At 31.8% G+C, this 13044-nt stretch overlaps 1 protein-coding gene across 1 annotated transcript; it reads right to left on the minus strand.

Annotated features, from left to right (window-relative positions):
• Nucleotides 1-10279: 10279 nt before the first annotated feature.
• Nucleotides 10280-12501, minus strand: LOC105162303 (class V chitinase CHIT5b). The gene is made up of 2 exons (XM_011080310.3): nt 11210-12501; nt 10280-10486 (listed from the first exon to the last, which is right to left on the minus strand). The coding sequence occupies exons 1-2, from the start codon at nt 12327-12329 to the stop codon at nt 10464-10466; spliced, it is 1143 nt and encodes a 380-aa protein (XP_011078612.2). The 5' UTR covers nt 12330-12501; the 3' UTR covers nt 10280-10463.
• Nucleotides 12502-13044: the final 543 nt, after the last annotated feature.

The following is a 13044-nucleotide window of genomic DNA, read 5'->3' on the forward strand; positions in this document are numbered from 1 at the left end:
TGGTATGGGGAGAGCAGTTTCTCCTGCAGGGGTCTTAATCTACTCACAGCAACGTTAGCGAATTTCGGCCTATATTGGGCAAGTGTGGCAGGCTTCTCTTGTTTAGGAATAAGGGTGATAAGGATATTGTTCATGTTGTCAGGAATTCTTCCCTACCAGTGAGAAAGTTCTTTCGGTCTAAAAATTCCTTTGCTTTTCAAGTCCTTCAACTTTCATTAAGTTCAGGAATTGAAGAGATTTCACTGACGAATCTCCTTAATGCTGAGTGAAGAATTTGCGTCTACTTAGCTTATGAATCAGACTTATTTAGGCCAAAGGACAACTCTGTTGTACCATAGTCGGTGCATTGGTTTTTGCAGCGTTAACGCTTTCCGCTGATTTCATTATCATAAAATGGTCCAAAATTGACTTGGTTACAAGATGTAGAAAATATAACGATCACCATTTAGTGGGACTACTAGAACTTTGGTCTCTTTATTGGGCTGGGCATCAAGTACATACATATATATATATCGATTAATTAATTTCTAAACATTGTGTGGATCTTAGAAAAATACTACTTTCTCATGAATTAATCTTTAATTGCAATCTTTTGGCTCAACATTATCCAGGTTTTCTAGAGGGAGCAACCCCATTTTTCACCTTGAATTGGTATATTAAAATTATATTTATCTTAAATATAAATAAATTAAGTAATTTTTGTATACGTAATATGAACATAAATATTACAACATAAGATGTGATAAGATTTGAAATAAGGAATCTTATTAGTAGAAAATAATATTATTGTAGTTTTAGAAAATAGAACCGCTTAAACACATTCGTATATTGTGATTAATTGAATGGGATGTCACAACATTATTTCAAATCAAAATACACAGTGGGTTGAATTAGGTCAGCCTCGTCTAAACGAGATTGGACAATAAAAGAGTGGACTAGTTTGGTCAAGGCCAGCTTAGGATCGGGCTAGTCCTAGACAGTCCTTAGTGTTGATACTTGAGACCAACCCAACCTAGTGTCTAGGACGACTTGGTCCTGGGCCAGGTCTACTGAACCATTTTTTTCTTATCATAATACATGACATATATTTTTTATTTTGTTGTTCTAAGTTGATTATTTAAGTAGTTTTTTTATAGTTTTGAAACTCTATTTTGTTTTTATCTTTATTGTTATACTTCATTAATACTTTTTATTTAGTTTTTCCAAATTCATTTATGTCTTTTTGTAATTTGTTATCATCTATGTTTATTATTGTATGCTTGTTAGGCAAACTATTGTGTTCGTTATATAATCTTAATTATTATTTTCATAGAAAAACAAGGGGGTCTGGTTTGGGCTTGGTCCGGGACTCAATCGAAATTGTCCATGGGTTGGGCCTAGGTTTAAAAATGAACATAATAGTTTGTGAATATCCATATATAGAAATTCATAGTTTGTGAATCGAACTTCAACACGTTATAAGTCGGCTTACTTGACTTTATTGTGCCGCAATAAATCGTTGTCTGATTCGAAAGATCAAAATATGAAAATCTAATACTATGGATAAATTCATAAAAAGCATGAATTCTGGAGCCTCATCATCAGGGGACAACCAAGAAAATTCGAATATAATTACCATAGGAGAGACACTGTGGGAAGACAGAGATCTATTCAATTGAAAACCTCCCAAAATCAATACTAAAGAAATTTATAAAAAATCGTTTATTGATTTTAAGTCAGCCTATACTATAAAAACAGAAGAACAAGTTTTACCCTTAGTATCTGACCAACAAACATTACATTTATTTTCAAAATCTTCTATTATTAAACATATTAAAAATGGATATAAATTTCTGCATATTGGTCTTGTTCAAATTGCTATAAAACCTTTAACAAGAGAAGGATTAGACACCAGTGTGTTTCTAGCCTTAAGAGACTGTCGACACTTGGATTTTTATGATTCCTTACTCGGTCTAGTAGAAACTAGTCTTTGTAATGGTCCAATTTATTTCAATTCTTTTCCAAATTTTACTATTTCTCTTAACGATCCTCACATTTTGGATATTTTAACTTTAAATGTAAAAAATTACAATTATAAAATGAAATCTGGATCTCATATCTATGAAATATTCTATAGGCTACACTACAAAATTACTAATACCGGCCTAGATATTCAAGCCATATCACACACTAAATCACCAGGTCAAACAGCATTTTGGGAAATCAATAGAGCCAAATCTAATCTTTTAGTTCCAAAAACTATAGAATGGAAAAATGTTACTTTACCAGAAACATGGAATTTACCACCAGGATCTATTCCCCCGATTCAACCCATAGAAAATTCAGAAATTGATCAAATTACCCAACATCAAGATGGATCTGTAGGAATAAAATTTTGTAGACAAAATTCATTAAAAACAAATAGAACATCCTTCTCTCATCCTATCACCCCTTCCAGACACTCAACATCTGAAACAATTAGACCTACTACCTCAAAATTTCAAGGAATAAGAATAGATCAAAACCTTGCACAACCAATATATCAAGATTATGAGGAAACTGGTTCCCCAAATTCTGCACCATCGCAAATTTTTACTATTACCAAAGAATTTTTAATAGATAAAGAATTTCTTAAAACAGACTTTCTTTCTGAAGAAAATATTTCTAATAGAAAATGGTTCATGAGTAATTTCTCTGAACCCCAAAGAGCAAACATCAAATCTGAATGGTATGAGTACATTTCATATACTAAACAAAATATTCCTTTTTTCTCCTATCTATTCCAAACATATGGAGATGACAAATTAGCAGTCATTCAAAAAACTCTCAGAAAATGGACAAAGCTTGATGGGTCAATAATCTCGAGTGAACATCCACCTTTAGAGGAATCCGGTATCTCTATAAAAGGCCAAATCATCAAATGTCTTTCAGTTAGTGAACCATCTACTAATGAAGCAAGCACTGTACAAATTAAACAAAATAATTTTTCAAATTTAATCCTCCATTCCATAGGAAAACAGTTAGATCGAATAGAAAACAAAATTGAAGAAACTTTAGAAAAGAAAGAGCCTTCATCATCTTCTCTAATAACATCTAAAGATCAAACTTTTCATATTAATGCTAATAATCTCCCTTTCCAAATTTCTGATTATATACCAAAATTAAATTCAGAAAAATCTATTCTCTTAGGAATGCAAGAGAGATTGAGAGACCTAGGAAAAGACAAAGTCATTAATACAATTGAACAAAATCATGAAAATTCTAATAATGAACAAAATTTTAATTTTATTAACCCTGTCCAACATTTATCACCTTATAAAAATTATTATAAACCAACTCCCCCAGATCTAAAAATAGAGGAAGTCCAAAATTTTAGGTCTTTTAATGGAAATTCAATATATGAATGGAATCTAGATACATTGTCCGAATATCAAATTCTTAGCTTATGTAAACAAATGGTTATGGTATCAAATATTTACAAAGAAAGAGCAGGGTTAACAGATGAAGATGCTGCTAAAAATCTTATATTAGGATTTAATGGACAATTAAAAGGTTGGTGGGATAATACTATAACACCTGAAGCCAAAAATCAAATTCTTTCTAGTGTTAAAAAAAGATCAAGAAGGAAATATCATTAATAATGATGAAGGGAGACCCATTTCTAATGCAATATCTTCTCTAATATATACAATTATTATTCATTTTATAGAAAATCCTCAAATATATCAAGAAAGGAATACATAATTTTTATAAAATTTAAAATGTAGAAAACTCCATGATTTTAGATGGTATAAAGATGTCTTCTTGTCCAAAATCTATGAAAGAAATGATGCAGATAGTTATTTTTGGAAAGAAAAATTTATTTCAGGATTACCAAAATCATTTGCAGAAAAAGTTCGTGAAAAAATCAAAGAAAAATACGAAAATATTGCATCCCTTTCTTATGGGGAAATTATAAATCATGTTAATTTAGTAGGATTACAATTGTGTAATGATTTTACCCTAAAAGCCCAATTGAAGAAACAAAATCTCACAACTAGAAAAGAATTAGGAAGTTGGTGTGAACAATTTGGATTTCAAAAAATAAGGTCACCATCATCTTCATCAAAGCCAAAACATTATAACAATCATAAACATAGATCAACAAAGAAAACTCCTTTTAAATCTACTAATCAACCCTTTTCTAAACCAAATTTGCAAAAGAAAGTGTATTCTAGTGTCCCTAACTCAGTCATATGTCATAAGTGTCAAAAACCAGGTCATTATGCCAGTAGTTGTAGAATGAGAAAGAAAATTTATGAATTAAGTTTAGGAGAAGAATTAACAAATCAATTATTAAGAATTCTAGATGAAGAAGACTTAAAAATATTTGAAATTGATAATTCTAGCCTAGAAGAACAACTAGATCAAATACAAACAGATGAAGGATATTCCTCCTCAGAAGAAGAATCTCAAAACTCTAATTCAGAAAACAATAATGAATGTACCAGTTGTTCACCAGAATTATGTCTTTGTAATAAACAAATAGCTACCTTAACTAACCAATTTTCCTTAATCTTAGATCTTATTGATAAAATCCAAAATCCTGAAAATAAAGAAATTTACCTCCATAAACTTCAAGAATTAATCTCAAACGAAAATCCTCAGAAAATAAAGCCCCCTCCTAAAACAGATTTCTCAGAAATTATGAATATGTTTGATTCTTCTAATTCTAAAGTTTCAATATCTGACCTTAAACATGAAGTTAGACAATTAAAAAAGGAAGTTAAAACTTTAAAAGAAAACCATGATCAATTACAACAGGAAATTTTAATCATAAAACTCCAAAATCAAATTTCCAAAGAAAATTCTAATAAAATATCTCCATCTAAAGTTTCTAAAGAAGAAGAAACATTCGTTAATACAATATCCAGGATTGCTTATCAGAAATGGTATGTAAAAATTAATTTAGTTATTGAAGATTTTAAATTAAATGCTATAGCTTTAATGGATTCAGGAGCAGACATGAATTGTATTCAAGAAGGATTAATCCCCACTAAATATTTTGAAAAAACTAAAGAAAAACTCTCAGCTGCTAATTCAGCTAGTCTTAAAATCAACTTCAAGCTTTCCAAAGCCCATGTGTGCAATGATGGAATTTGTTTCAAAACTAGTTTTGTGTTAGTAAAAGATCTTAATACTCCAATAATTTTAGGAAATTCTTTTCTCCAAATGCTCTATCCAATTAATGTAAGTTCTGAAGGGATTAGAACTAAAACCATGGGAAAAGATATTCTATTTCAATTCCAATCCAAAGAGATATTAAAGTAGTACAAGATACTTTTATATTTCAAGAAATCAGTAATAAAGAAAAACAAATTCTCTTCCTAAAAGATGAAATTTCTCATAAAAAAATCGAAGAACAAATTTCTGCACCTTTCATTCAAAAGAAAATTCTTGAATTTCAAAATCAAATCCAAAAACAAATCTGTTCAGAACTACCAAATGCATTTTGGGAAAGAAAAAAACATGTTATTACTCTCCCTTATGAAACAGATTTTGATGAAAGACAAATCCCTACTAAAGCTAGGCCAATACAAATGAACCAAGAATTATTAGAATATTGCAAAAAAGAAATTCAAGATCTTCTTAATAAAAAATTGATTCACCCCTCAAAATCTCCTTGGTCTTGTCCAGCTTTTTATGTTCAGAAAAATGCAGAATTGAAAAGAGGGACACCTAGACTGGTTATAAATTATAAATCCTTGAATAAAGTAGGTATCCTATACCTAATAAAACAGATCTTCTTAAAAGACTATATAATGCAAAAATATTTTCTAAATTTGATATGAAATCTGGATTCTGGCAAATTCAAATTGATGAAAAAGATAGATATAAAACAGCCCTCACTCTCCCTTTTGGTCAATTTGAGTGGAATGTTATGCCATTTGGGTAAAAAAATGCTCCTTCAGAATTTCAAAAAATTCTGAATGATATTTTCACTCCATATACTTCATTTACCATTGTTTATATTGATGATGTTTTAGTCTTCAGTGAAAATATAGAAAAATACTGGAAACATTTACAAATATTTCTTAAACTTATGAAAGACAATGGCTTAGTTGTATCAGCCCCTAAAATAAAACTCTTCCAAACTAATATCATATTTTTAGGACACCAAATCCATCAGGGAATCATTGTCCCAATTCAAAGATCTCTAACTTTTGGAGAAAATTTTCCAGATCAAATCTTAGACAAAACTCAATTACAAAGATTCTTAGGAAGTCTAAATTATGTTTCAGATTTTTATCCAAATCTTCGACAAATATGTAAACCATTATATGAGAGATTAAAAACTCCACCACCTCCTTGGACCCAAATCCACACAGATTTAGTGAAAAAATTAAAAATAAAAATTAAAGAAATTCCTTGTCTAAGTATATGTCATCCAAATGCACCAAAAATTGTACAAACAGATGCATTCGAACTAGGATATGGAGGTATTCTTAGTCAAATTATTAACAATAAAGAAACAATAATAAGATATTATTCTGGAGTTTGGAAAACTACAGTTCAGAAAAATTATCCTACAATTAAAAAAGAAATATTATCTATTGTATTGTGCATTTCTAAATTCCAAGATGATTTGTTAAATAAAAAATTTCTTCTAAAAATTGATTGTCGAGCTGCAAAAGATGTACTTACAAAAGATGTTAAAAATCTAGTTTCAAAACAAATTTTTGGAAGATGGCAAGCTTTACTATCTGTATTTGATTTTGATATTGAATATATTAAAGGAGTTCATAATCACATTCCTGACTACTTGACAAGAGAATTTTTGCAGGGATGTCGAAATCAGGAGAAGGTTCAAAGCTAAAGGTAAGTCCTTTAGCAAAAACCAACACCCAAATTCTCAAATTAGAATACCCTTCTCTAACACCAGAGAAGACCCAATTGAGACCCCAAAATCTTCAAATTTCAAAGCCACAAGTCCCACAAAATCCAAAACCATTACGGGTTTTACCCCCATCTCTCCAACCAAAAACACAAAGTCTTGCCCAAACAACTCAAAAAGCAACATCATTATCACAAACTCCCATTCAAATTGTCAACAGATTTACCCCGTTGGGAAAACCAATTCCTTTGGCACCTTCCAAACTTACTCAAACCTATAAAGACATAGCAGGTATTTCTACTACTAGGCTTACCAGTTCCCAATCAAATTCGCCAATTTCCCCATATTTTGAGAAAACAGATTTCCACCTCGATTGTGTAATTGAGGATGAGTGGATAAATGACCAAACTCAAGATAATCCTGTTTGATGGCAACAATGATTCTTGATGAAGATCACAACAGGATTTATGAAGATCCTCAAAAAACCCAACAATTCTATGAAGACATTCTTGTCTCTACCAGATCCATCTTTATTCAAAATATGCCTCCCAAAGGAGCCCCAGCCAACTCCTCACAAATTGGCTACCGAAAAATTTTCATAAACTCCATCCTTTCTTTGACCGATTGGGGAAAAAGTCCCTATGAGCTCAAAAACATACCAAATAAAAAATATCCTTTGATATCCTATTGGGACTATATCAAAGCCTTCCAACATTTCCTTCTTAAAAAAAATAAAAAAAATACCATGTCCTTTTATTTTCTTTTTGGCAACAAAATTTCTCCCGAAAAAATTCCAAACTGGTTTGTCAGATGGTGGTACTATTTTGGTCCAGAACCACATATTCTTCCTCAACCAGTCCAAGATGCATTCAAATTCTTCAAAGAAAATCTCAAAACCAGTATGTTTCCAGGAAAACATCTCCCCAACTTACTCAAATTCTATATCCAATTTAATCTGACCTGGATTCTGAAAATTGAGCCCCAATTCAAGCCCATCCAAATTGATGAAGATACAATCATATTTTCCTTAGGAAAAAAATATTGTGTAAAATGGTGGGACAAAATGAATACCGAAACATTTGAACAAACAGCAATATTGGAGTGGTTCAAGCAAAATCCTACAATGTGCAAAACGTCAACAATTCTTGGCAAAGAATTCAATTCAGAACAGGAACAATTTTTATTGAGAAAAAACAATTTGTCCGCAAGAATTGCAAAAGCAACAACAAGTGAAGAAATGCAGAGAATTCTTGAGGAAATTCAAAGTGACAAAGAAGATTCACCACCACCAATTCACCTTGGAGATGAAAATGAAGATGATTGTTTCGGCATTTTTAGTCCAATTCCGTAAAAGTTCAGTTTAATGTAAAAATTATTATTATTGTAATAAATTTTATTGTTGTAACAAATTCCATTTAGAAAATGATGTAATCATGATGTGAAAAAAAAATCAAAAATCAAAAAATCAAAAATAAAAAATCCTAAAATTCATATCAGCTTTTCCAGACAACTTGCAGCACTATGGAGGTTTGATGGACAGCCACAAACAGCAATAATTCAACTATATGATGAAGGCCAAACATTTCTATAAATGGAGGCATTTGTGGGAAGAAGGATACGACTTATTCTTGAGAACCATTCTCACACTCTTTCTAGCATTTGCTTCATTCAAGTTCTCTCTCATGTTCTTCATCTCTTCTTTCAAGTTCTTTCTATTGTACTTCATCTATTTCCTCTTCATTCACTTCTTACAAAAATATGATGTCTTGGATGATTAGTATCTTTGTACATCAAACAAAGTTCCTGTAGATTCTTTGTAAACCAATTCGGATATCCAAGTAAGTTTTTCTTGAACTCATAATTGCCTTAATTTCTACTTCATAAATTTATTCTGTTGTTGTATAATTTCTTACTTTATATAATTTATAGTTATAATTCGATATAATTTATTGTTATAATTCAATCTTTTTGGATCTTTATATTTCCTTACATAGTTTCAAATATGGTTGTTATATTCAAATTATTTTTGGTTTGTGATATCCTGGACTTTAAATCATATAGGATAGGACATTCAATATTTTTAATTCTATATTTTATAAAAAATTTAAAATAATTTTATAAAATTAGAAATATTCGACACATTTAGTCGCATGTCCAAGTTACTAACAAAAAATAGACTATAAGGACATGCGCAATGTGCGTTTCCATTAATTATATGAGCAACCAAGTTAACGGGCATACACATTGCACGTATTCTTGCAATCTTTTTTTTTTTTTTTTTTTAATGAAAACTTGGACATGGTACTACCCGTGTATGATTTTTTTAATTTTGAAATCATTTTAAAAATCATATAAGTCTAGGACTAAATGTATTGGAATTTTCTTAATTTTAATATCATTTAAAAATTTCGTAAAACAAAAAACTAAAAATATTGATTTTCTATCATATATAATATGAGCCTATTTTTTTATGGGTAACGACTAAAATGCGTCTTCATATATATGAGGAGTAATTGTATATTTAATTAAAATATACTTATAATATATCTATAATATATAAATTTAAAATTTTAAATAGGAACTTTTTTTTGTCTGTTAAATATGCCTCATATTAATTTCAATCTAATAATTATGCTCATTTCTATATGACCATTGAGTTTTAAAATTAATAAAATTTAGTCCTTATATGGCCGAAATTTTAATTTTTGATGTAAAACAACATAGCATGTCAATTGAATATCTTTTGGGGATTATTAGTCATACATGGCTTTAAAAAATGAGTTGGATGACATGTCAGATAAAATTATAATATATATTATTATAAATTATAAAAATAAAATTATTATTTAAAAAAAATATAATCACCCCCCATCGCCACCCCCCTTCCCCTACCCTTGCTGTCGCCCCATTTGGGAAACACCGTCGCACGGAGGCGAAGGGGATTGCCCTCACTGCTGGACGACAGCAGGTGAGGAGGCCCTCTTTTGCAGTAGTCGTCGCTGCCTTATTTTTTTGAAAAAAAAATTAATTAATTTAATTATGTAACTAAAGAAAATATTATATTAATTATACAATTATATATTTACTTATAAAAATAATATTTTATTATCGATAAAATATTTATCTATTATTTGAGAATTTATTAAATTATATATAATATATAATATATTAAATTGGGTGCAACAAGAGAAGGGCAAAATTGTAAAAAAAAATAGAATTTTCAGATTTATATTCGTAGTCAATACGCGTGTAGTACAACTCTGGCTTTTAGGATTTTTTTGAATTTTTTTCATATCACAGAGAGTGTAGTTGATATTTTATTTTTTATAGGGAATTTTTTATACATATATCACATGAGGTTCTTATTTTTCCGTATATATGACAAATGGTGTAATATTGCCATATATTTAATTACTCATTTATCCCTTTGAGAAAATGAAATGAACCTAATTAACGGATGAAAAGGAATACAAATTTAGATGAAAATGTAAATTAACCCAACTATTCTAAACATTTCAATCACCATACAATCTTGCAAAAATAATGAATTCCATTACATTATCCAAAACCACCATTGTACTTGAAGGCTCACCAAGAAGAGTCCGCCGTCTCAAATAGACCATAACTGCGAAGCTGCAAAACACAACATAATCCAAATACCCTACGTCAAAAATTCCAAACATGTAAATTAAAGCGATACATTTCAACCTTTGGAGAAATTGTATTTTTCGTCTTATATCTTAAGGCCAAATGGGTATTAGTTAATTTTTGTCCCATTAACCACGGGATTACCATTAATTGTTCTTAAATGAAAAAATAATATTTTTCATCCTATGACATAAATCGGATTCTCATTTTTTGACTCCATAATTTTTAAAAAATAACACTTTTAGTCCCATGATATTTTCGTAGATATTCAATGAAAAAGACCATGCAGTTGTTAAGTGTATGCGATAAAAAATGCTAATTTTCAGAAGTAAGGCCCCAACTAATTATGGGATTAAAAATGTTACTTTCCAGTCTATAATTACAAAAATTCTCATTTTTTTAGTTTTTCATCAGACTTTGTTATTAATATTATGATGAAAAATGCATGTATTAAGCACGTGACTGTTAACTTTTCGACTTTTTGAGTGCTTGAATTTAATCAAAATAAAGTGAGATTATTTTGTAACTTAACTGTAAATAATAATCCCATAACTAACACGACAAAAAGTATAGTAATCCTAAATTATGTAATAAAAGATGCTATTTTTCCTAATGTATTTTTTAGGAGATAACCAATTGAGGCGAGTTCAAACTTAGATGGTTATGCATACTTGAAAAGAAAAAAGAAAAAAAAAAAAAACTATATACCTCTTTTTGAAATTCTCCACTTATAATCACCGGTAACAGCCCAGAAGAAGTACCCACGAAGCTTAAGCCCACGGGCGTACCCGATTTTCACAGTTACTGTCGTAGTATCATCGTACCCAACCCAAGAAGTCCCTGCTACAGAGTACACCGACACTGTGTCCAAGTCATACACCACCTTGGCCTTGTGATCCCTATTGAACTTCACCACCTCAGCATATGTCAACACTCCATCCGGACCCGGCCCCACATCGACTGCTGGTGCACCAACTCCGTGGAATCTAGGGTCCTTCAGTTGCCACGTCCTCCCATACAAAGGTAACCCCATAATCAACTTGCTTCTTGGCACCCCAACCCGGATCCACGACCCGAGCCCATAACTCGTGCTCACGTTACTTTTCGGGTCAAATAGTGCCGCTTGAGCTCCTGTGGCCGTCGGGTCCCACTTGCCGTGGTAGTCGTAGTTCATTACATTGATCCAGTCCAAGTTCTTGCTGATTGAAACCGAGGGATAAGCCCGGGCGGGGCCGGAAAGGAAAGTGTCGGCGGAGTAGTACACGGCGGCGGTGAGGAGGAGTGGCGGCCGACCAGTGGCTCCGGCCTCCTTCTCCACCACGACCCGCCACTCATCCAGCAAATATGCCAAGTTCTGCATGTCCGTAGAGTCTTGAGGAAACTCCCAGTCCAAATCTACCCCATCAAACCCGAACTTCCTCGCCACTTCTACACTCGAATGAACGAAAGCTGCACGCGACGACGGGTCCGCCGCCATCCGTGAAAAGAACGCCGCCCCCTCGGCCGCCCCGCCGACGGAGAAGAGGGTCTTGACGGGAGGCTTCTTAGCACGAAGAGTCGACGTGAAGTTGAGGAGCTGGAGAGCCTGTGCTTGGTCGTCTACGTGGAACTTGAAGGTGACATTGTTTGGAGAGAGGAAGGCGTAGTAGACGTGGGTAAAGAGCTTCGTGTTGATGGAAGAAGGGCCGAAATCTTGAGCCCATGAAGGGTAATAGACGCCTTTGATCGGCTGATAATCATAGGAGTAGTGATCAGAGGCCATGGAAGAAGTTGCAAAGAAAGCAGTCAAGAATACTGCGTAGCTGCAAGCTCTGAAGGCTGCCGCCATTGTTAGTTAACTTGCCAATATGCAGTCCTATACATATATATATATATATATAGAGAGAGAGAGAGATGTGTAGTGTGTGAATTATTACATTGTTTGATGTAGGGTTCTGGATGTATGTGTTTAACCTAGGTGGGAGTGGTTTTCAATGAAGTTGAAATAGACTCATAGAAAAATGTGATTGATGCGGTTGAATGATGTAAAGGGAGTCGAGTATTTCTTTAACCACTCTAGAAAGCCGTCCCTCTTCCTTAAATATTACTAATTACGACCTATTCAAACTTCATATATGTACAAGATTTGATCGGTCTAACTTTAGTTCTTTCAATATTGATGCCACCTATTATAATTATCACATGATTGATTGTTTTTTAAATTAAAATTGAAGTTTTTTAATAATGATGTATTGTTTTTAAAATATAAATTAAAGGGTCACATATATAGTAATTAATTATATAAATCAACTTGTTGCGTGTGTCATAGACTTGAGTTTGATAAACTGGTCTAAGTTATTAGAATTTGCATTTCGAATCTTTTATCATAAATTGATATTGCTTCTTGTATTATTATATTTAAAGATGTGTGATTTGGTTAGAGATTGAGTAAAGGATTTCACGAAAAAAATATTCTCGGTACATAATTGCTTTTCAAATTTAGTATTGATAGAGAGAGTGGGTAATTTATAGTGGTGTTGAGAGTTTTAGAACATGGTAAAATG

This window comes from Sesamum indicum, linkage group LG5, assembly GCF_026168435.1.
Source record: "Sesamum indicum cultivar Baizhima isolate 11 linkage group LG5, ASM2616843v1, whole genome shotgun sequence".
NCBI lineage: Eukaryota > Viridiplantae > Streptophyta > Magnoliopsida > Lamiales > Pedaliaceae > Sesamum > Sesamum indicum.

Excerpts from the sequence above, each read along its gene's own strand:
- LOC105162303 (XM_011080310.3), bottom strand. The coding sequence starts at position 12,329 with ATGGCGGCAGCCTTCAGAGCTTGCAGCTACGCAGTATTCTTGACTGCT. Across the intron at positions 10,487-11,209 it reads GTGGAGAATTTCAAAAAGAG|CTTCGCAGTTATGGTCTATT; the intron begins GTATATAGTTTT and ends TGTGTTTTGCAG.